Raw genomic sequence first — 25,238 nt, 5'->3', positions numbered from 1 at the left:
GCTATACAGGACAGATCTCCACCCATCCCCCCAAACATCAGTTACTGCATAATTTGAGTGATCTGTCCCTTTCTCCTAATATTTTACTTTCACATGTTCCAATACCTAATGCTGTTACTGTATTTACAGATGGCTCTGGCAAGACACATCGAGCAGTGGTTCTCTGGCGCGCGACTGCTACACAATGGCAGTCAGATGTTCATGTTGTTAATGGATCACCTCAAGTTGTAGAACTCGCTGCCGTAGCCCGAGCTTTTCAACTTTTTTCAAATCAAAAGCTTAATATAATAACTGATTCTTTGTACGTTACAGGTATCATTCAGCGGATTGAAGGATCTTTTCTTAAGGAAGTTAACAACCCTGCTTTGTTTGCGCAGCTCAAGCGAGTTTTACATTATGTCTCTCACCGTACGCTCCCTTATTTTATTATGCATATTCGATCACACACTGCATTGCCTGGTCCTATAGCTGAGGGCAACCGTACGGCTGATCAAGCCACTGTCGCCTTTGCTACACCTCAGTTGTTCCAGCAAGCGCAACTCTCTCATCAATTTTTTCATCAGAATAGGAGAGCTTTACAAAAACAATTTCAACTGACAGCAGATCAGGCCCGTAACATTATTCTAACATGCCCGGACTGCCAGGCAATTGCCCCTTTGCCTCAAATTGGGACAAATCCCCATTGCACAGCGCCTCTTCAACTGTGGCAGACAGATGTTACTCATGTTCCCGAATTTGGCTGTCTAAAATTTGTCTATGTAACAATAGATACTCATTCTTCATACATATTTTCCACAGCACATACAGGTGAACGCAGTCGCGATGCTCGTAAACACTGGTTATCTGCCTATGCTGCTATGGGGATCCCACTATAAAAAGAGATAATGGGCCTGCGTACACTTCTAAGGCCACTCGAACTTTCCTCCAAGAATGGGGCGTTAAACATATTACAGGCATTCCTCATTCTCCCACCGGACAAGCTATCATTGAGCGTGCTCATCAAACACTGAAATCCATTCTTAATAAACAAAAAAGGGGGAATACGGGAGATACACCACAAGAAAGATTATGTAAAGCTTTGCTTGTGCTGAATTTTTTGAATCGTGATCACACAGATAGAACTCGTGTGGACCATCATTTTGGGGCCTCCCCAATGCTCAAGGAACGGCCAATGGTTAACGTTTGGAATATGGCCACAGGGCATTGGGAAGGTCCCTTACCACTGATAACTTGGGGTCGTGGATATGCTTGTGTTTCCACAGGGACTGGTCCTACATGGGTTCCAGCACGATATGTTCGGCCTCATCTCAAGGCAGAAAATAGCATCCAGCCTTTATGATTACTGGGATTGTGTGCTTCTTCTATTTTAGTGGTAGATCGAGTGTGAAGAATTATTAGGCATTATCTAGGTTGTTGTGTGCTTCTTCTGTTTCAGTAGTAGATCAAGTGTGAATTAGACAGGATTTGATGTTACCAACGCTGGAGTTTATGGAAATAACACTTTTAATGTATTAGGAACGCGCGGTTATGATGTTATTAGCCCATCAATTAGCCTTTTTTCTAATTTGCAAAGACAAAAACCTGGAAAAGAATCCTAGGCAAAGGGATGATTTTGTGTTTTAGAATGATCAACTCTCTTTCAATTCGCTAATCAAAATAGTTTTTTATAACCATGCATCATTTGAGACAAAGGCATATGCTAAGAGACCTAACCTTGATAGTTTATTCTGTTTTGCAAGCAGGTGTTCCACTTGGGCTCCGCATCATGCACTGGCCACGCGGATTCGGTGTACAAATGTTAAAAACTCTGCAGACCCTGAGAAGAGTAGGAGCAGGGGGGAGTCTGTGGTGGATGGGGGAGGAAAAGTGCACCTTGAAGCAGGGGACGCCCTGCTGGCACTGCCTATCGCGTCCACCGCTGGCATGTTCCTTTTCTCTCTTCTTTCTGGTGGTTTGCCATTTCTCCAGGGTCAATAGCTAATAATGCGTTTGCTTAGGGAGTTTCTGCTTCTTGCTTATCTAAAATGGATGTCTGCATGTGTGTAAGTGTGTGTATGTTGGCTAAAACCCTAACCCTCTGTGTTGCTCTGAATGCACAATTTGCTTGATTCTGCTCTTGAGATGTCTTGTCTCTCAGATCCAGGATACCCTGAAACAGCACCGCTCAAGCTCCAGTCGCAGTCACCAAGTTAGGATGTTAGCTGGCAAAGGAAAGCAATACCCCTAGTGATACTCTAGCAGGCCTACCCACTGATGTTGATCCCATTTGACATGCAACTTTATATCTTCTAATCAGTTACTGGTACACAAAGAATGGAACCCTCAGGGATTCTTTTCCAGGTTGCAGGAACCTAAAGCCATGGGTGAAAGGTGTGTTTGTTCACTTCTTATTAAGTTTAAGAATATTTCTTGTCCTTACGCTATGATAACCTTGTCTCTTTCCTTACATTCAGCGTTTTATTAATTGAATCCTTGATTAAATCGTGATAGCCTAAATGCATTCAGAAATACTGTTACAGAGTGTTATTCATTTGTAGTATGTTGATAGTTTGCTAATAAATAAAAAAGGGGGAATTGTGGGAATACAAAAAGTATATTTAGAGCTGCAGCTGTGGAACAGGATAAACAGCATGAGAAAGGAAGGCTGAGAACCAAGGACACTTCCAGAAGAAGAGGAAAACAAGTTCAAGTAAGCTGCATGATGGCAGGCCCTAATTGGAGGAAGAGTGCATGGCTTGGGAAGATTCACAGCCCAAATTGGATAATCGCCTGTATGCACCATTAAGGACTGTTTTGGGAAGTTACATTGTTGATATGTAAAGGCAGGTGGGAAAGTTACAAGAGAGAAATTGTGAAAGTATATAAGGGATGTTAAAACCTGTAATAAACGATTTGGATCATTCACATGAGTTCGTGCCCGAGACACTGCAATCTGCCTCACCCCCAGCTCAGACATTGTTCCCCTTGTGAGCCCTGTTTTATCCCCTTCCCCTGTCACAGCTAGTTTAAAGCTCTCTCGATGTGTCCAGCTAGCTCCTGTGCTAGGATTTGTTACCCCTTTTGAGATAGGTGGGTTCCATGAACAGGCCAGGGGCTGAGTAAACTGCCCCATGATCAAAGAACCCGCAATGTCTGTCTCTACACCAGCCTCTGAACTACTTATTCGTTACTTGTGCTTTCCACGCCCTCTCTGTGTCCTCCACTACCCTTGAAAGTATAAAACAGAAGATCACTCGAGCTCCCACTACTTAACTAGATACCCTGTATGGGAACTGCTGAATCACAACCTGAACCACTGATTGGTCACCTGAGACAAGCACCAAGTCAACCACAGGGGCACAGGTGAAGGTGATATACCTGTGTGATTGGAAGGGGTGGAACCTGGCTCCACCTCTCCCAAACCCCATTTAAGGGCTGACCACCACCAGGGAAGGATCTCTTCTTGGAGATCCCTCCCACACGGAGTCCCCTGCAAGCCTTGTCATCCTAAAGATGAGCCATCTTCTCTTTTGAATTATTTGTATTCTATCTATATAGAACTGTTCAAAATATACCATCATCTACACTATTTCTTTGTGAAGTACCATCCTTGGGAGTTATTTACCCCACACACCCTAAACCCCTAAAATCTCTTTTCATAGTTCTTAGGCTTCTCTGAGTAATTTCATCACTGCTCACCTGAACTATGAGTAACAGAAAACAATCTGTGGACCTAACCAGCTTTATGAGTTTTCTGGTTATGCCCCTGACCCAGTGTTGTGGTTTTGATGCCGGTATTCCACATCAGAACATCACGCAGGCAGTTAAGGAGTTAATGCTGTTGGGAGCAGCAGAGGGGCGGAGCTCCGCACCGGATGCCAGGCTGTGCTCTGCCTGGGTGAGTTCTCTGCCTGGGCGTGTTTTCTTTCGGCTGGAGCTTCAGCACGTGTGCTTCCCCTGCAATTCCTCCTTAACGTAAGCTCACAGCTTTTGGTTTGGAAACTTCATTTCTCTCTCAATTGTTCAATTTTATTATATTTAGTAAAGTTACTGTTCCTTCTCAGATCGTGCCGTTGTTTTTTTTTTTTTTTTTGTAGACCCATCTCTTCCCGCTGTTTCCCCTCCTCCCAGCACGCGCATCTCTGCTCGGGCCGCCGCGTGGCCATTGCAGTTTGGTTTTTTTCCTCTTTCTTTTCTCTCTCCCTTCTCGGTTTCCCTTGGGTTACTGTCATGGATTACACCGTGACACCCAGGCCCCAGGATGGCAGCACACTTCCCGACAGCTCAGGTCCGGTCTGCATATTGGGGGCCCTCCATTCCTCTGAGAAGGGAGTTGCCCAGCATGACCAACTTTTTTTCCTTCCTGACAGAGGCAGTCTCAAGGTATGGGGTGAACACTGCTTTAGGTTCCCTCCTAGGCAGATTCTCCATCACCTCCCCTTCAATTTCCAGTATCTCAAACCTGTTGCTTAGAGGGAGCTGGGGAAGCTGGGTAGGCAGGCAGGGGGAGCTTCTGTGACAGATTGAGGAATCTCTTCCAACCCTCCTTATCAGTCAGGTCTGTCTGACTGTGACAGGGCAGGGGGTCAACCACTTTTCTGGGATATCTGCCTGGCACCCTTCCCTCCAGCACACCAGCAAGTCACTACACCAGTCAATCTCCTGCTCACACTCCCTGATGGTCCTTAGCCTCTGCACCTCCTCCTTGAGCTCCACCACCAGGCTGAGCAGCTCATCTGCCTGCTCACACCTCACACAGGTGGAATCCCTGCCACCCTCACCAGGCAATAGCAGGCTCAGGCACTTCCTGCAGCTGGAGACCTGAACAGCTGCATTTCTGGGCAGGCCCTCCATCTGGGTCACTACGGTCGTGGAATAAGCTCGCTGTCTGGTGGAGACCATGTTTAGGCCTATGGTCTCAGAGACTACCAAGAGAAAAGATGGTCTCCTGAGCAAAGATAGGCAATACTTACATTCCTAACCACTTGACCCACCTCCCACACCCACAGCTGCAGCACCATATGGGCAGTGTGGGCTGTTCTCACTCACTGAATCTCCCTGTGCTCAGTGGGCACCGACAATGGTTACTCACCTGGCACGCTGTGTGGGCGGAAGCTAGCTCCTCAAAGTTATTTAAAGCTTATTATCAGGTGCAAACATCAAGGGTGGGTGATGACACCTTTGTAGAGTGTTTAAACTGCCACTAATGTGCCAGTTCTACCCCTGCTGACTCAGGAGACCACCCACAAGCTTCCAGCTCCCCAGCACAAGCACAGCACTGTTGCTGGCTTCAAAAATACCTTAAAAAAAGCTTTTTTGTTGGCCTTTTTTACTCCAGATCCCTCGCCCAGTGCAGTCTTACCTGCTCTGAAGCTAGTCTCCACAGCAAGATGCCAGTCTGATGCTTTGCAGAGATCTGTGCAAGTCCCTAGAAACCTCCTTTATTCAGTCTCAGAACTAGACCACAATCATTGTTATCAAGACTTCTATAACAGGTACTATTACCTTTCCTGATGGGTCTGTATGCTTCCAGGAAGTATGGTTTGAGATAGACCTCAAACAGATTCCCCGTGATCCCTTCTACTGTGTCATCAATTGGCAGCACATGGATACGTTTGCCATATTTCACATCTGGGCAGGGCTGGATGCTGGAACAGAAGAAAATGCCAGTTATCCACATCGTCTTGCACTTGCACGCAAGTCTGGAAAAGGTTGCGATGTTGTCATGGTTTTATGATTTTTGGTATTGGTATTCCACATCATAACATCATGTAGTGCATTTAGAGTTAAAGAGTTAATGCTCCAGCTCCGTGGATCATCAATAGTTATGGGTATACCTGTCTCAGAAGAGAACTACATTCCCCAGAGGAATGTGTGGTGCTTTGCATTTTTATGCTCAGAGGGAAAGATAAAAACTGTCTGCGGTCACGGGACACACTCTTTCCTTTGGGATCGACTCAGCAGTGGGTGGTCGCTGTCGTCTCGCCTTCAGCATTTAGCGTAAGGCCTTCGGTTTATCAGACACTCTCTCTTGCTCATTTTATTTGATTTATTAGCTTTAATTCCAATTGTACTATATTGTGTTATTTTGCTTTCTGATATCTTATTTAATAAATTAGCTTTCCTCCTCAGATCGTTGCCGCTGTTTTGTTTCTAGGCCCATCTCCCTTTTCCCTTTCCCCTTTCCTGGGGCGTGGGTCCATGGGTTCCCCCGCACCAATTGTCGCAAAACTGGGCTGAACCAGACCAGTAAACCGTTGACAGATGTCTCTTCCCAGGCCAGTACAACTTCTGGAAAGGTCTCTCCATCCAAATCCTTGCTGACATCACCTGCCTAAGAGCATTTCAATGCTGACAGGGTAAATATAATACCCAATGAAAAACTACTCTCTATGATACATACCTTTATTTACTCCTCTCAAGGGGAAGACATCTCCAGATTTGATGAAAATGCAATGGGCCCTATGGTAGCTCCAATGCCTGCAATGGTTTTGTGATTAAACTGCAGAACTCAATCTGCGTCCACTATTTCCCCACCTCCCCTCTACTCAGCTCTTGTGAGGCCCCATCTGGAGGACTGCGTCCAGGCCTGGGGGCCCCAGTACAGGAAGGACGTGGAGCTCTTGGAACAGGTCCAGAGGAGGGCCACTAAGATGATCAGAGGGCTGGAGCACCTCTCCTATGAGGATAGGTTGAGGGAACTGGGCTTGTTCAGCTTAGAGAAGAGAAGGCTCTGGGAAGACCTCATTGCAGTCTTCCAGTACTTGAAGGGAATGTATAAACAGGAGGGGGAACACCTGTTTACAAGGGTGGATAGTGAAAAGACAAGGGGGAATGGTTTTAAACTGAGACAGGGGTGGTTTAGGTTAGAGATTAGGAGGAAGTTTTTCACACAGAGAGTGGTGATGCACTGGAACAGGTTGCCCAGGGAGGTCATGGATGCCCCATCCCTGGAGGCATTCAAGGCCAGGCTGGATGTGGTGCAGGGCAGCCTGCTCTAGTGGTTGGCAGCCCTGCACATGGCAGGGGGTTGAAACTGGATGATCATTACAGTTCTTTTCAACCCAGGCCATTCTATGATCATTTGTCCCTTTATGTAAGACAAAAAAATGACCGCAAAATTAAAACTGTTTATTAAGGACAGAAATTCCTGCTAAAATGAGGATGGAAGGACATGATGAAGCTGAAGCAGGGCTGTCACAAGAACATGAGGAGGAAGAGTCAAAACACATAACTAACTGACTCCAAACTCAGAGTAAATTGTGAGATATGTGGAAAGACTTCAGCCATCATCCAGGTGAGTATATTCATAGGTTCATAGGTACATTATGTTGGAAAGGACCTACAAGATCATCTAGTCCAACCATCCTCCTATCACCATCCCTACCCCACTAAACTACTAAATCAAATCCCTTAGCACCTCATCTAAACGCTTCTTGAACAGCACTAGGGATGGTGCCTCAACCACCTCCCTAGGCAGGCCATTCCAGTGCTTGACCACTCTTTCAGAGAAAAAAATGTTTCCTCAAATCTAATCTAAATCTTCCCTGGCGCAACTTCTCGCCATTCCCTCTCGTCCTGTCATTAGTTATCTGGGAGAAGAGGCCGACCCCCTCCTCACCACAACCCCCCTTCAGGAAGTGGTAGAGTGCAATAAGGTCTCCTCTGAGCCTCCTCTTCTCCAGACTAAACAATCCCAGCTCCCTCAGCCGCTCCTCATAAGACTTGTGCTCCAGACCTCTCACCAGTTTTGTTGCCCTTCTCTGAACACGCTCCAGGGCCTCAATGTCCTTCTTGTAGTGAGGGGCCCAAAACGGAACACAGTACTCGAGGTGCGGCCGTACCAGAGCTGAGTACAGGGGGACGATCACCTCCCTGCTCCTGCTGGCTACACTATTTCTAATACAGGCCAGGATGCCGTTGGCCTTCTTGGCCACCTGGGCACACTGCCGGCTCATGTTAAGCCGAGGATCAACCAACACCCCCAGGTCCTTTTCCTCTATACAGTCTTCAAGCCATTCTGCCCCAAGCCTATAGCATTGCATGGGGTTATTGTGGCCAAAGTGCAGGACCCGGCACTTGGCCTTATTGAACCTCATCCCATTGACTTCATCCCAGCTATTCAGCCTATCCAGATCCCTCTGAAGGGCCTCCCTACCCTCAGGCAGATTGACACATCCTCCCAACTTGGTGTCATCTGCAAACTTACTGAGGGTACACTCAATCCCCTCGTCTAGGTCATCAATAACGATATTAAACAAGATGGGCTCCAATACCGACCCTTGGGGAACATCACTCGTTACAGGATGCCAGCTGGACTTAACTCATTAACCACTACCCACTGGGCACGGCCCTTTATTGTCACCTGATAGCTCCCATGCTGGAATAATGACATCAGTATCCTGGACTTAACTGGAAGTGAAACCAGGCAGTTGGAATCCCTCTCTAGGGAAAGTGGCATTGACAAAGCAATCAGAAAAGGGACAGAAGCCTTCACCCTACAGAAGTGACTCTTGTCAGCTGTGAAGGAAATATCTTCCTTCCTGGAAAACCCAGTACGCTTCCCAGGCAAGTAGACCACCATGGAGAAAGGTATCCAGTACCTGAGGTAATTAGCTGTACTGGAGATGTATAATATTGACCCGGACACTGATGACTTATCCCAAGATTCAGATGACATGAGATGCCTGTGATCTATGTGGTAGAAATTTGTACAGAGTGCACCATCACTGTATACCACCACTCTGGCAGTAATGGGCTTGAAAAATAATGAAAATCCAATGGTGGGTGAAGTGGCTAACCTACTTTGCCAATATAAAGAGAATCTCTCTTCCTCCCTATGGGCCTGCATCACAACTGTGGAGAGAACTGGGAGTTCCAGCAATTAGAAATAAGTCTTTCTCTGATCAATGGAGGGAATATATACACACCACAAGCCACCTGTAGTTTTAACTGTGTAGCCATAGAGAGGATATGAAGAAGTAGGTGGGAAAATCCATCTCAACCCTAGAGACACGGGTACAAGAGCTGCAAAAATCAACTGAAAAAAAGGGATCCCTCCAGGAAAATAGCAGTTCCAGTTTCCTGTGGGCAGTCACCAAAACAGAGAAGACGGACTGATTCTATTTCTGAGGTCGATAACAAGCCTTTTGGTTTAATGCTCAGGAAGTGAGTGATTAATACAATAACCAGGACTAGATGGGCCCTGCCTCCATGTGGAGAAAATGAACAATCTGGTTTATTTGACTGTATGGGTTCAATGGCTAGACACATCAGAACCACAGGAGTATAAGGTTCTAGTGGAGAGAGGTGCATGATATACCCCAATGCCATCAAATTCTAAAGGAATAGAACCCATCTGTATTTCTAGAGTGACAGGGGATCCCAAGAGCTAACTATATTGGAGGCTGAAGTGAGTCTAACTGGGAAAGAGTAGCAAAAACACCCCACTGTGACTTGGCCTGGAGGCTCCATGCATTCTTGGTACAGACTACCTCAGGAGAGGGTACTTCAAGGACCCGAAAGGGTACCAAGTGAGCTTTTGGTATAGCTTCCTCAGAGGACATTAAGCAACTGCCTACCTTGCTGGGTCTCTAAACAGGACCTTGATTCCCATCCATAAGCAATTGATCAATTGGAAAGCTATGGAGAAATCAAGACTTGTTCACCCTTTAACAGTCCCATATGACCAATACAAAAGTTCAAGAGAGGGTGGAGGCACAGTGGATTATGATGGCCTGAATGAAGTCAAGGCACTACTAAGTGCTGCTGTGTTCAACATGCTAGAACTTGAATACAAACTGGAGTTAAAGGCAGCCAAGCAATATGCCACAACTGATTGCCAATATATTTTTTCAGTCCCTTTGGTGGCAGAGTACAGGGCAAAGTTTGCTTTCACTTGAAGGGGTATCAAGCACACCTGGAATTGATTGGCCCAGGAAAAAAAAAAAATCTACTATTTGCCACAGGCTGACCCATATTGCACTGGAACAGGAAGAAGCCCCTGAACAAAATCACATAATTCTAGGGGTTAGAAGGGACCTTTAGAGATCATAAAGTACAACCCTCCTGCCAAGGCAGGTTCCCTACACCAGGTTGCACAGGTAGACATCCAAGCAGGTCTTGAACATCTCCAGAGAAGGAGATTCCACCACTGCTCTGAGCAGCCTGTTCCAGTGCTCCATCACCCTCACTGTGAAGAAGTTCCCACACATGTTTGTGCAGAACTTCCTATGCCTCAGTTTGTGGCCATTTTCCCTTGTTCTATAACCACAGACTGCTGAAGAGTTCAGCCTTGTCCCTCAGCCTCCCACTCCTTAAATATTTATAGACATAGATCAGATCCCCTGAGTCTTCTTCACACAAGGCTGAACAGCCCCAGGACCCTCAGCCTTTCCTTGTAAAGGAGGTGTTCCACACCCTTTATCATCTTTGTAACCCTCTGCTGGACTTTTCCGAGGAGATCCCGGTCTTCTTTGTACCAAGGAGCCCAGAACTGGATACAGCACTCCAGGTGAGGCCTCACCAGGGCAGAGTAGAGGGAGAGGATCAACTCCCTCGACCTGCTGGCCACCCTCTTTTTAACGCACCCCAGGATCCCATTGGCCTTCTTGGCCACCAGGGTACACTGCTGGCTCATGACCAGCCTGTCATCCACCAGAACACACAGGTCCCTGCATGGGAACTGCTGAATCACAACCTAAACCACTAATTGGTCACCTGAGGTGAGCACTGAGTCAGCCATGGGGCCACAGGTGAAGGTGATATACCTGTGTGATTGGAAGGGGTGGAACCTGGCTCCACCTCTCCCAAACCCCATTTAAGGGCTGACCACCCCCAGGGAAGGATCTCTTCTTGGAAATCTCTCCCACATGGAGTCCCCTATGAGTATTGACATCCTGAAGGTGAGCCATCTTCTCTTTTGTATTATTTGTATCCTGTCTATATAGAACTACTCAAAATATACTATCATCTATACTTTTTCTTTGTGAAGTACCATCCTTGGGAGTTATTTACCTCAGAGCCCCTCCCCAGCAGATCATCCCTGTACCGGGGCATGCAGTTATTCCTCCCTAGGTGTAAGACAGGTGACCTGAACTAGACTAAGAGTTATTCCATACTATGGAATATCAAGGCCATAAAGCTGTGGGAAGTTGATTGGGGGCAGCTACTGCTTGGGAGTTGCTGTGAATCAGTTTGTGAAGCCTTGCATGGTTGGCAGGCCATCATATTTTTGATGTGTCTTGTTGGCAGATGGTAATTGCATTGTGGCTATTTATATAGTTACCGTTGCGTTTTTATTTCCATTTTCTTCTGTTTAATATAAATAGTAAATACATTTTTATGTAAGTCTCAACCCATTTGTTCTATTTTGTTTCCACTTCTCTTTTGTTCCCCCCCTTAACAGGGGAAGAGAATTAAGTAAGCAGGTTTGTGGTTTAACCTAGCTCAGCACCACACCAGCCTGCTTGAGAAAAGCCTACATAGAACTACAAATGAGGATGCTACTTCTAATATGCTATTTTGTTTGAGACTCTTCATAGATTATTTTATCCTATGCTCTATAGAAAGGATACAGCAAGAATGAAAAACAAATTGCCCCAGGGGAAAAAAACCAAAAATGTTTACAGGAAGTATTTTGCCAAAATCTAATTTGTGCACTGAGACCATGATGCAGAAAGACAATAAGTAATTAAATATCAGCAAGAAAAACTTATGAAAACAAGAGATGCAAAAGTTCTGACTCTTGTACTAAAGCTAAGCATCAATCATCTGGAAGTCCAAAAATCACTATGGACAGTCCCAGCAGAGAAGGGAAGAGTAGAGGCTGAATCATCACACTAGAAAAGATTTCAACAGTAACCTTACATCAATTTACAGTAAGAATTCACCTTTACTTCACAGACTAGGTCTAAACAGTGTTCTGTTGCAACTAGGGTACTGCTTAAAGCTTGCATTTTCTAGTGGTATGAATGGGTGGTTGTATGGGAATTTCTAGGTCATGGCCTAAAACAATGATTGAGCACCAGGTGAGAAGGGGTGGGCCCCCAGGTCCTCCCTTCCTTACCCTCGTTTAAGGATTAGCAGCTGGAGGAGCAGCATCTCTCTCTTCACAGACTGTGCTTTTTGAGACATGATCAGTCTTTGGAAAGGATGAACCACCTGCTTCTAAATCACTTCTTAAACTAAATCTTAACAAATACCTTTAAGTGTACTCTTATCCTAGTAGAAGGTATTATCATTGGCTTCCATTGCTCTACAGTGGTACAGACTCAACCTTCTCCTTTACAAAGCTTGTATGAAATACAGTTTGTTATATAATTATTTCAAGTGTTACCCTGGGAAGTACAATGCCAAAAACCAGGCTCCAATTTTCTTAGAACACGCTGTAGATCACAAATTAGAAAGATACTCAGGAAAGCTGTCAGTCCTCTCATATTTAAGCCTGCAAATTAGCATTTCTGTATTTTCAAGTGCCCACACTGTTTTCCTCAACTCCCATCATAAAATGGAATCTGTCTCCTGTAAGCAAAGATCTATCTACAGTGTTTACTTCAATGTTTTCTCACTGCTTTCTGCAAGTGTTCCACAACAAAATTCCTGCAAAGCTTTTAAAGTGTTTTTAATATTGAAATTATTTCAGTAACAAGAACTGAAATATAGTGAATATCCTGAATATAAAGGTCTTCCAGGGACTTTTAATCTTAGTATCTGACAGCTTCACATCTTTGTTCTTTCTTTCTAGGAAGTTAACTTCTATAGCTCTAGCTCAAGCACTGAGCTGCCTTGAGATACTGTGAGATATATTACATTATTATGTAATGCTTTCTAAGGTGATTTTTTTCTTGTCTAAATTTTTTTCATGTCTACATGAGCTCATTTGACAATTTAAATTTAGGATAATTGAACTACTTAATTTAATGACAGGACCTAGGCTTATGTAAGTGCTGAAGAGACTTCACGAATCTTTACCATCAATTCTTAGTATTAATTCAAGTATGATCATAGTTAGGAACACATGCAGAAATTAACTGAGATCCTTGATGTAAGCCATGTACTTGGAAACATTTATGAGGTCTCCTCTGGAAGATACAAAATTACTTCCTGCAGATCCTGTCTTTGCTATTGACTGAATCAACTTATCAACAAATTATTTAGGCAATCCAGAGATATGCAATTGCTGGCAAACCAGTTCTTACCTGATCACATCACCCAGGCGCACTCTCAGGTTGTTGCGAACAACCCTATTCATGCGAATCTTCTCATCTGAGCAGGTATCATCTGACAGAACAATGCAGACTGCTTCTCTCCTCTTCTTTCCTTTTAACAGAACAGTGTCTCCTCTGAACAGCTGTAATTCATCCATTTTTGCCTGTAAACAATAACACTAGAATGAGCTTTTGACAAAAAAAATTCAAGTATTTGAGGGAGAGTTACATCTTGGAAGAGATACACTAAACCCTCAAAGACGCAGGATCTAACTATGCTGGTCAAGCGCTAATACTGAAGTCAGTGAATCTTAAGAGTTCAGAATTAAAATATATTTTAACATGGAAAAGAGCTAGAAAACAAAATAACCCACCTCCCTCACTTGTAACATTAAGTATTTGTATAAGAACTTGCAGCTATTACATCTCAAGTTAACATACAGCAACAGTTTGTGTGTTGCCCAGATTAAGTTTTTACAGATGATGCACCTGAGAGAGTGACACGACACTGTTGTCTTCATTGATGGCTTCATCAACAATTAACCGATTAGGCCGGTTCTTCTGCTTCAGAATAGCAGTTGATAAGTCATCTGCTTTAGAACTGGAAAAGAAAACAGAAGTAATGAGTAAGCAATGTCACTCCCCTGCTTTGGTCTCCATTTTCTACAGGTTTTTTTGTCATATCGTTTAGAAATTATTATTATTTTTTTAAGATAGAGGAGAATACTCATCCTAGGCACCAGTTTCAGGCATTCAAAACAATGTTTTCTGTGTATAAACATGAATTCAGCCTCATGGGAATAGCTACTGTATGGGAACTGCTGAATCACAACCTGAACCACTGATTGGTCACCTGAGGTGAGCACTGAGTCAGCCATGGGGCCACAGGTGAAGGTGATATACCTGTGATTGGAAGGGGTGGAACCTGGCTCCACCTCCCCCAAACCCCATTTAAGGGCTGACCACCACCAGGGAAGGATCTCTTCTTGGAGATCCCTCCCATGTAGAGTCCCCTGTGAGCCTTGACATCCTGAAGGTGAGCCATCTTCTTTTTTGTATTATTTGTATCCTATCTATATAGAACTGCTCAAAATATACTATCATCTATACTATTTCTTTGTGTTGTATTATCTTTGGGAGTTATTTACCCCACAGCTACAAAGCATCTATGAAAAGCAGTAGTGAGGTGTTGCTGACTGTAAGGTATTTTGCCTAAATGAATTAGACTCATCTATAATCACGTATAACAACTAGTGCTGAAACAAATGTTTAAGTCTATTTGGTGTCAAATCCCAGATAAATAAGGGAATTAAAGAACAATGCTGTAGTTTCCCTGACAGCAAGAGCTGTACGAGTTTAACCTGTCAAAATCTATTAGTTAAACCTAGCAAAACAGCAGAAATAACATAGTGCTCAACAAAACTAGTTTGTTTTATTTTTTTTAAAGGGTATAAGCACCTTTCTGTAACATCTTCATAGGGGTCACTGTAGCTCTAGCCCACTATACCACAAGAAATATGACAACTTGTTTTCATTGACAAAAATCAAGTAAATCAAGAAGCAAGAAAATGGAAGAAAAGCAGATTAAGTCACTTCCTTCAAAACCGAATACAGCAAATAATTCACTTTGCAAAAGCAACTAATCCTGAGGAATTATTAGAAGTTGCGTGTTAACCAGATAAAATTGCAATAGTGCTACAACTTGCTTTGATAGGTGCCTGACTACTTTACCTCAGAGTAATCCAGATGTGCCAACATTTAATTTCATAATAGAAAATGATGCAGTTTAGATTAATCCTGAAAAAACAAAAGCTTTTCTTTGCAGCATACACATAGAGTGCATACATCAGCATACATCATACACAAAGAGCAGGCAGCTTTCTGGACGACAGCACTGGCTGTACGTTCGTTTCCACTTAGCTCTTCTAAGGACAAAATAACCAGAAGAAATCAAACCTTGAGTGGAATTGTCAGAGCAAGAAATTACAGAGCATGAACACAGACAATTGCAGCAGTGATGTTTGAGATGTTCACTGCATCTTTCTAAGTACATCAGAGAGGTCTGACATATCTATGGTGTGATATTACCTGAGATACCCCACTGTCATGGCTTTATGATTTGTTTTTTATTGGTATTCCACATCATAACATCATGTAGTGCATTGGGAGCTAAAGAGTTAATGCTCTAGCTCCAAGAATCATCAAGAGTTCTGGATATACCTGTCTCAGAAGAGAAGAAAAACTACATACTCCAGAGGACTTGGTGTTGCACTGCCTTTTAGCATTTTCTGCTCAAAGGGAAAAAAACAAACGGTTTGCATGTCACAAGACACAGGCCCTTTACTTTTGGATCACAACAGTAGTGGGTGCTCCCTAGCTGTCTTGCCTTCAGCGTTTAGTATAAAGCCTTTGGTTTATCAGACAACCTCTCTCTCTCATTTCATTGGATTTATTAGCTTGAATTCCGATCATACTGTATTGATTTGCATTTTCAAGGTGACTCAAGGACGGGCAACACGAGTGAATTATTTCTAGCTCAGTGGGCCCATGAGACCTTAGGCCATCAAGGAAGAGATACAACATAACAGTGGGCTAGAGACCGAGGGGTAGACTTAACTATGGATGCTATTGCACAGGTTATCCATAACTTTGATACATGCAGTGCAATTAAACAAGCCAAGATGATGAAACTTCTTTGGGAGGAAGGGTGATGGCAAACATAGAAATATGGGGAGGCATGGTAGGTTGAATATATCACCTTGCCACTATCTCGCAGTGGTAAGCATTATTTGCTCACCATGGTGGAAGCAACCTCTGGGTGGCTTGAAACATATGCAGTACTCCATGCTACCACCCAAAACACCATCTCAGTTCTCAAGAAACAAGTCCTGTGGTGACATGGCACTCTAGAAAAATTGAATCAAACAATGGGACTCATTTCAAAAATCTCTTGTAAATACTTGGGCCAAAGATGATGGCATTGAATGGATTTATCATATTCCCTATCACACACCAGCTTCTGTTAAAATTGAAAGGTACAATGGGTTGTTAAAAACAATGTTGAAAGCAATGGGTGGAGGAACGTTTAAGCTCTGGGAGAAGCATTTGGCACCTGGTTGGTCAACAGCTGAGGATCCATCAATCACGCTGGTCCTGCCCAATCCAGCTCTCTACCTACTATCGAGGGAGATAAGGTCCCTGTAGTACATGCAAAGAGCACATTGGGAAACGTGGTTTGGATCTTTTCAGCTTCCAGAAAAGGCAAACCTCATCGCGGAACTGTTTTTGCTCAGGGATTGGGGTCTGCTTGATGGGTAATGCAGAAGAATGGGGATGTTCAATGTATACCACAAGGGAATTTGATGCTGGGGGAGTGCAGTCAGTAATTCCATGTGTATATACATACACGTACGTAATATATATGCATGTATGTATTTAAAGCTTGTTAATTCTGTGAACATATTAAGCATGATGTAGTGATGTGGAATAAGGGGTAGAATGTCATGGTTTTATGATTTTTGGTATTAGTAGGGCAAATAATCCCCAAGAATGGCACTCAAGGAAAATAGTACAGAAGATGGTATATTTTTGGTAGGCTTATGTAGATGGTATACAGACAACAAGCAAAAAGAGAGTGGCTCACCTTTATGATGGTGGAGGCTCACCGTTGACTCCACATAGGAGGGATCTCCAATAAGAGATCCTTCCCCAGTGGTGGTCAGCCCTTAAATGGGGTCTGGGAGAGGTGGAGCCAGACTCCACCCCTTCCAATCACATATGTATATTACCTTCACCTGTGCCCCTACAGCTGACTGTGCTCACCTCAGGTGATCAATCAGTGGTTCAGGCTTTGATTCAACAGTTCCCATACACTCCACCCCTTCACAGCATGAACCACTGATCAAGTAGCTATAGGGTGAGCCCTCCTTAATACAGAGACCCAATACATTGCAACGCATATCGGTGTAATCCAGGATGAGTGATGATTGGCATATAGATTGTATTCTTTGGGCCAGTGCTCAGTGGTTTCTACTGAAAGCATGCGGTCACACGGTGCAGGTCCATCTTATGTGTCATCAGTCCCAGTTAGACCATCACCAGATGCTGCACATGATCTTACAGCAACTCTGGAACACTTCAGCATTATTTGGTTCCTTCTGTTGACTCATAGACTCACAGGGAGCAATATAGGTGTTTCAAAGGTACCAAGAGGGGAAGGTCTGCCCTCCAGGGCAAGATACAGGCCATATTCCTGTCTTGGGTCAACACTCCAGCTTGTACAGGGGCATGCCCTGGCCACCTGTACTAAGCCTTTTGACCTGATGTCTGTGGCTGCACAACTATATCAGGCACCAAAGGGAGTGCCCTGATCTGCCACAGAGACATGATAGGGGTCCCTTTAGCAATAAAGACTGGAGTGTTGACCACAATCTCAGCAGGCCATGTACCAATTACCGGAAGGACTACTGAACCCCTCACCTCCTATAATCTCCCACAAGGTGAAAGTAGGCCACACCACCCTGGTCCTACCTGCACCTTCCAAGGCCATTTTATTCTACTGGTGCCTGGTTTTAGGTTCTCAGGGGCAGGGAGCAGAAGACTGTTCTCACTGCCAATCTGAGGTCTTACCCAGTTATCAGTGCCTGTAATTTGGATCCTAAGCTGGGAGGCCCATTTTGTCTGTAACATTTTCAAGGCACTGTGTCTGCTCTTGACAAGAGCCTTAAATATATGGACAGATTCTAAGTATACATTTGGTGTGCTACATGCTCATAGTACCATCTGGAAGGAGCGAGCTCACACCTTTCTGATGTCTTTTACAATGTTCTGTAACACTGTACAGGGAACTGAGAATAAGATAATAGGTGACTAGACAGGTGGCATGGTAGGCAGCTAGAGGAACAGACTTTAATTCCTGACAGTAGACTGGAAATTAAACTTCAAATCTCTGAACTTGAGTCAGAACCTGCAAAGTATTCTAGGTAGGACAGGAATCTAATTAATGATTTGGAAGGGAAGAAAGCAAGCTGATAGATGGGTGTGTACCCAGATGGATGCTGTAGGGTGAATAACCTGAAAGAATAGTAGCCACACAAAATAATGGAGGTGAATGGTATATTTTGTATGGCTTATTGTAGTGGGATTGCTTGGTCACAGCCTGAACCAGTGAACGAGCATCTGAGTGACTGGAACAGATGAGCCCAGGTCAACCCATCCCCTCTCTCCCTCTCAGTGGTGCTTCTGGGAGCACAGATATGCTCAGAGCCTGCATGGGTACCCCCCCCCTCCCTTCTGGCATGCCAGCGTTCAAACAAGAGGCGGCTGCATTCCTTAACCTAAACAGTCACTATGAGGGATGAGTTCATTCCCCTTATCTCTATTATCTCTTTTGATAGAGCCTGTACCTCAAATAAAGGCTCTGTCACTGCCTTTACTTGCTTTACATTTGGTGAGCCAGGCAGCCAAATACCTTTAAAACATCCGCTATGACATTTCTGAATAATATCGTGGGGTGGTTTGCATGGGAAAAGACCACCTCCTTAAGTGACCTTTTGCCCAGGCACATCCCAGGATTACTAGAATCCCTGTACCATGTGATTGCTTCTATTATTGAAAAAGGGGGCCCCTTGCGAGACAGGGGAAACATTAATGAATCCCTGTCCCAACTAGCTGAGTATTTTCTCTCTCTTCACAAAAACGTACTGACAACTTGGGAGCGACAATTAGCTGCATCTGCAGTGTCACGGCCACTGCTGGCGGCCTTGAACCAGATGACCACAACTGAAGAGGGTCTGCTTGATGAAAATCAACTCTTGTGTGACCGTATTGAAGATCTAGAAAAACAAGTTGCAATTTTGACAAGAAAAACACCTAAACCAGTCACTCCCTTACAGAGTGTCCAGAATATCTCTCTAGAAGTTACCAGGGACCCTGTACAAGAGAACCCACATAACCTGGTTTCTGAAAATGAAGGCACTAAAAGGTCAGCTCTTGTTCCACTTGAGCTAGATCCCTTTGAGATCCAACCAGTTGTAACTCAAAAAAAAACCCCAAAAACGCAGGAGAGACCAGTGGGGCTGCCCCCTGCCCACAGCACTTTACATGTAACAGCTCACCCATATACAGCAGCTAAATTAATGGCTCTAGTACAGCAGTTTAGAAAAAAGTGTACCAGCATGGCTGCTCTGCTTATGGGACATGGGGCCAGAAAGTGTTATGGTAAAAGAGACAAATTTCAAAACAGGCATCCATTACCACTCACCCTGCCCTCAAACAGAGGCTATATGATGCTGTCCAACATAATGATGAGAAGCATTCATTAATCAGATGGTTAACAGCTGCGTGCTGTATAACATGGCCAAACAAAAGTGATATCCCATTAAATACAGGTGTAGGGAAAATAACCCAAAAGAATAGTATTCACAGAAAATAATGAGGCAGATGGTATATTTTGCTTGGCTTATCTAGATGGTAAACAGACAGCCACTAAATAAAGAGACTCACCTTTTGCAGATGGTTGAGGTTCACCAATAACTCCACAGGGGAGGGATCTCCAACAAGATATCCCTCCCCTGTGGTGGTCAGCCCTTAAATGGGGTCTGGGAGAGGTGGAGCTAGACTCCACCCCTTCCAGTCACACAGGTGCATTGCCTTCACCTGTGCCCCTGTGGCTGACTCAGCGCTCACCTTAGTTGATCAATCAGTAGTTTAGGTCCTGATTCAACAGTTCCCATACAGTATTTCACATCATAACATCATTTAGTGAATTAAGAATTAAAAGAGTTAATGCTCCAGCTCCATTGAGCATCAATAGTTCTGGGTATACCTGTCTCAGAAGAGAAGAACTACATTCCCCGGAGGACCTTGCATTGCTTTGTATTTTTATGTTTTTTTGCTCAGAGGGAAAGATAAAACTGTTCGCATGTCACAAGACATAGGCTCTTTCCTTTCAGATTGACTCAGCAGTGGTTGCTCGCTGCCATCTCGCCTTCAGCATTTAGCATACTGCCTTCGGTTTATCACTCTCTTGCTCATTGTATTTGATTTCTTAGCTTCAATTCCAATGATGTTGCGTTATTTTGCTTTCTGATATCTTATTTAGTAAATTAGCTTTCCTCCTCAGGTCATTGCTGCTGTTTTATTTTTAGGACCATCTCCCTTTTCCTTTTTCCCTTGAGAAGGAACCGGGCCGAACCAACGCATAAATCGTTGACACCCAAGCACCTTCAAGAAACATGTTTTTCCAAGCCAGGCCATGCAGTGCTGCCTCCTTTCCCTGACAATTTAGAACAGGGAGACATAGAAACTTGGCAAATCATCTTCCTCCCTTTCTTCATTAAAGATTGCAATAGTTAAGAAACTAACATCCCTCCCTTTCAATGAGTACATTAAACATTACAAATACAACATTTAAACCCAAAGCAACACAAGGAAGGCTGTTGTGAGCTTTTTTGTTTGTTTTTAAACGTATCCAAATTCTATCTTCCAGTTAAAACACATTCTTAATAAAGTTTTTAAAAAATAGAGATTTTTAATAGAAACTAACAGCAATAAGAAAACTGAAATCAATAAACAGTGGATAGAAATAAAGTACTTTAAGGACTCTGCATCAGCGTAAGCTCCTAGAAACTGGAAATTAATTTAGCAGGTACATTTAAAAACTTGAACTAAGGAGCACTAGAAAGCAACAGTACTTCTACTTAGCCTGTTCAACATTTGAATGTAAACCATACCCCTCTGCACACAAGGCATGGATCTAAAGGCATTTGGTAAGAGCCTGTTGCCAGACTTAGTTGCAGTGATGATTTACGTAACCTAAGTAGCTATCACCTTGGAATGCAGATTATTATGAAGCCTTAAATAAATAAATAAATGCACTGAGACAAGATAAAAACAAACAGAAGAGAAACTGAGCAGCAAGTGAAAGCCTTTTGACCAAAGCTTTCAATAAACCAAAAGCTGCATAAAAAAATTAAAAAAAAAAAAATCAGCTAACTTCCATTACCCAGCAGCACCAAACAGCATAGCAAGATGCATATTTTGTTCTGCTAAACAGGAGAAAAAAGTTTTAATACAGTCTCCAGGTAACAGTGAACATATCTAAATACATGGGGCCAGCTTCAGTTATCTGACCTAACATCTGTGCAAACAAGCGAAGTGTTAAAATACATGATATCAATGCAGGAATGTTGTTATTTCTCCTACAAACAAAGCAATAACTTCAACAGACAAGTGCTACTCCATATTCCAATAATAGCAATTTAGAACATCATAATCACCACTTGTCCTTGTTGCACTTCTCCTGAGGGTTTCTCATGCAATAACCATGATGACAGAGCAAAATATGTCTGTGCCCCTTAACCACACCTGGACAATCCCAGAATCTACACAGCAGGGAAGGAGAGCCTGAACTGCAAATACTAAGCCAGAAAGCTTAAGACATGGGTTGCAAACCTTTTCTGCCAACTTTCCTATGCATGCTGGTAAACTTCAATTAAGGGCAAAGACAGACAAGTTACCCTACATAATTTTCAAAGCTCTTCAATGAGTCAGAGAGAAACCACAATTTCTCTAGGTCATCACCCCTACTCATCCCATTAATCTACTCCCTCGCTTGCTTTCCCTCTCCCTCATTTCTTTCACTGTCAAAAGCATGAAACTGAACACAAAAATGCTTTAGAGCTGTATGAGAATTAAAAGGAAATTCAAAGCTTGCCCCTATCAGAGGGCAGAAGTGAGGACATAATCCCCTGCATAATTAATGGTCAAACTTTATATAAAGAACATCAGTAAAATTGAAGCAAATATATACTAGCCCTAAAGACTAACAATAATGGATTCCCAGGTCGCATTCTTAGCTCTCTTTTCTTTTTCAGTAAAGGACCCATTTTACACTGGAAAAGGGTGAGGGGCACTTTTTAAAAAAACATTTCAACATTTTTCTGCATCAGAGCACAGAGTTATGAACACAGTGCTATGAGTTATGACAGACAATATGAAGAGAGCAGAAAATAATTACTGATTAGCTGTTATTTTCATAAAAATCACTGATCTCTAAAACTCCAAATAAACTAGGTAACTATGATATTCCTGCAAGTCTGTGATAAATACATAGTGAAAAGTCACAGACTCATAATGACTCCAGCTTCAGTAATGAAAAAAAAAAAAATATGCCTTCCGTAGGCTGCTGGGCCTTTTTAATCCACATCCTCACAAACTTCCTTTTGAGACAAACCTGTCAGTAGTTTCTTACCATCCTGAGGACGTACATACATGTTACAGACTAACCTACTTTCCCCATTTTATCTATTAATGAACGACGTTTTTGATTATTGGAGCCACTTACTAGAGCAGCACAGGACAACCAAGCAGCAAGTTCACACCCACGCTTGAGATAAATTCTCAAATATTGTGTTAGATGAGTAGGCACACGAGAACCTCTTCAGAGACCACACTTAGCTCTCATACTTGCTCTGCTAAAGCTCAGCAAGATGGTCGCTAACAGCATTGTACCAAGAACTACAGATAAAGAACAACTGTTCTCCAGTTGAAAAGCAAGTTTGAAATTCTACCTGGTAAAAAGAACATCGTAGAAGCAGATGTTTCTTTTTAAAGGCCCTGTTCATGTCACTCAGCTGAAGTGACATCTCTTAGTCTATCATTTCCAACACAAGCTCATCATGGACACTGAATTCTTGGCACATCTCACTGGAACTGACTCAAAAGGGCCAAGCAGATCTAAATATCAGGAATTCCAAAAGAATGAGATCATAAACAGATGCTAAAGGGACTAAAAGTGCCTCTGGCAAGGCCAATTAATTGTTTCAAGTATTCTTTGATTTAGAAAACTCCATACAGGTGTTATTTTTATTCTTCTAAAAAGACAACACTGTGGTTTGCATATATGGGACAGAAGCTGAGAGATCACTATCACTCAACTTATTTTAGAGGAGCATGAGAGATGATCTTCAACCTAGAACTAGCAAGAAGACACTTAAGATGAAAATAGACCAGATTACCTCATCTGCAACTGGGGCCGGCCCAGCACGTCTGCCTCCTCATGCCAAATCACACACAAGCCCTAGCTCTGAGACCACTCAGCGCCTGCAGGGAGGGGACTGAAACATGCCTGTTCCTCCTCTCGTCCGCAGCGCTGCTGTTTCCCCTGGCTCCCGGGAACCCACGAGACAAAGCCCTGCCTGGCTGAGGCCTAGCCTACGCAGAACAGTCCAGGGCACGGCATGCAGCATCAGAGCGAGAGAACCCGGCCCACCTTCATCCTGCCGTGACTCGACACTTTCCAGAAAGGAAAACCAGGGAAGAGAAGGGGGGAGTGAAGGCAGCAAAGGTCTACAGGGCCCCCCCCACGGGCACGCACCAGACCTAGAAGGCGCGAGGAGCAGCCCACCCAATACCTCTGTCTCCTCAAATGCCACACAACATATCGAGATCAAGAAATATCAGCCCGGCCCCGTCTGACTCAGCTCAGGCAACACCACAGCGCGATGAAACGAGGGAAGCGGAGCTAAACTGGGCTGGGCCAGGACCTGCGCCTCAGCCGCCAGGCCTAGGCCCCGGCCGACCACCGGGCAGCCCACACTTACTCAGATCCTGAGGCCATGGCGTTAAAGAGAAAAGGGGTGAGAATAGGCGTGCAGCGACAGCTCCTTAAATCGGACAGAAGATCTTGGAATAGACTCGTAACAACAGCAAATCGAGACGCTTCACGCTGACTAAACCTCAGAGTCGACTCATCAGAAGAGGGAGCTCCACCCCGCGCCTCCTAACCTCCCTAGCAACAACGTGCGCTGGCCAATCGGAAATTCCGCCCGGCGAGCGCCTCAACCAATCGGAAAGGGGAAAAAGGGGAAGTAGGAAATAAAAGAACGAGCTCTCCATCCGCCGCCCTCTCTCTCCTCTTTCCAATCGTTATGAGTCAAGCGTGACAGCCATCAGCCAATCGCAGTGGCCCTCTCTGTCACGGTAGCTCTATCAGGCAACGCGGGCCGGAAAGCCAACGGCAAAAATCCGCCAATAGGAAAATCGAGGTGGGAAGGCATGCTCCGAAGGCGATTCTTGCCTCGCGATTGGCTAGCACATGAGCAAAGAGAAACGGAGTAGGGAGCTGTAGCCAATGAGAAGGGTGAGAGGCGAGTGACTGACAGATCAGAGAGCGTCAGTGGTACACTGAGCATGCCCGGGCTCTGCCGTGCAAACCATATATGGGTGAGAGTACGGGGACTTGTTCTGCTGCTGACGTCACACAGCAAGGACAGAGGTCCGGGTGCAGAATGCTGGGTCAAACCAAGCCTTTCACTTCGATCCATTTTTAAGATTTTTTTTTGTGTGTGTGTGTATGGGAACCGCTGAATCACAGTCTGAACCACTGATTGATCACCTGAAGTGAGCACTGAGTCAGCCACAGGAACACAGGTGAAGGCAATTCACTTGTGCGACTGGATGGGGGTGGAGTATGGCTCCACCTCTCCCACACCCCATTGAAGGGCTGACCACTGCTAGGGAAGTACCTCTTGGAGATCCCTCCCCTGTTAAATTCTGGGCAAGCCTTAACCATCAATGATAGGTAAGCCTTTCTTTATCTAGTGGTTGTCTGTATGCCACCCAGATAAGCCACAGAAAACATGCCATCTGCCTCCATTAATTTATGTGGTTACTATTGTTTTAGGTTATTCACCCTACAACTGGCAAGCCAGATAGGCTTACAGGTTCATAAGGTTGGAAAGGACCTACAAGATCATCTAGTCTAACCATCCTCCTATCACTATCCGTACCCAACTACTAAATCAAATCCCTTAGCACCTCATCTAAACGCTTCTTGAGCAGCACTAGGGATGGCGCCTCAACCACCTCCCTAGGCAGGCCATTCCAGTGCCTGACCACTCTTTCAGAAAAAAAATGTTTCCTCAGGTCTAATCTAAATCTCCCCAGCGCAACTTATGGCCATTCCCTCTCGTCCTGTCATTAGTTATCAGGGAGAAGAGGCCCACCCCCTCCTCACCACAACCTCACTTCAGGAAGTGGTAGAGTGCA

The 25,238-nt window shown here is 44.2% G+C and overlaps 1 protein-coding gene across 1 annotated transcript in view; it reads right to left on the bottom strand.

Annotated features, from left to right (window-relative positions):
- Positions 1 to 23,944, bottom strand: part of LOC136056593 (transitional endoplasmic reticulum ATPase-like) — a 58,802-nt gene extending 34,858 nt beyond the window's left edge. Inside the window, exons 1-4 of the mRNA XM_065748879.1 lie at positions 23,792 to 23,944; positions 13,677 to 13,788; positions 13,179 to 13,351; positions 5,485 to 5,627 (exon numbers count right to left, since the gene is read on the bottom strand). Of these exons, the coding sequence (XP_065604951.1) occupies positions 5,485 to 5,627; positions 13,179 to 13,351; positions 13,677 to 13,788; positions 23,792 to 23,808 (445 nt within the window). The 5' untranslated portion in view covers positions 23,809 to 23,944. The remainder of the gene's footprint in view (positions 1 to 5,484; positions 5,628 to 13,178; positions 13,352 to 13,676; positions 13,789 to 23,791) is intronic.
- Between the last annotated feature and the right edge of the window lie 1,294 nt (positions 23,945 to 25,238).

This window comes from Cyrtonyx montezumae, unplaced genomic scaffold (genome assembly GCF_038088225.1).
Source record: "Cyrtonyx montezumae isolate F1298 unplaced genomic scaffold, pur_monq_1.0 scaffold_55, whole genome shotgun sequence".
NCBI classification, from domain to species: Eukaryota; Metazoa; Chordata; class Aves; order Galliformes; family Odontophoridae; genus Cyrtonyx; species Cyrtonyx montezumae.
The sequence above is the reverse complement of the archived record's forward strand: the minus strand, read 5'-3'. Positions and strand labels throughout refer to the sequence as shown.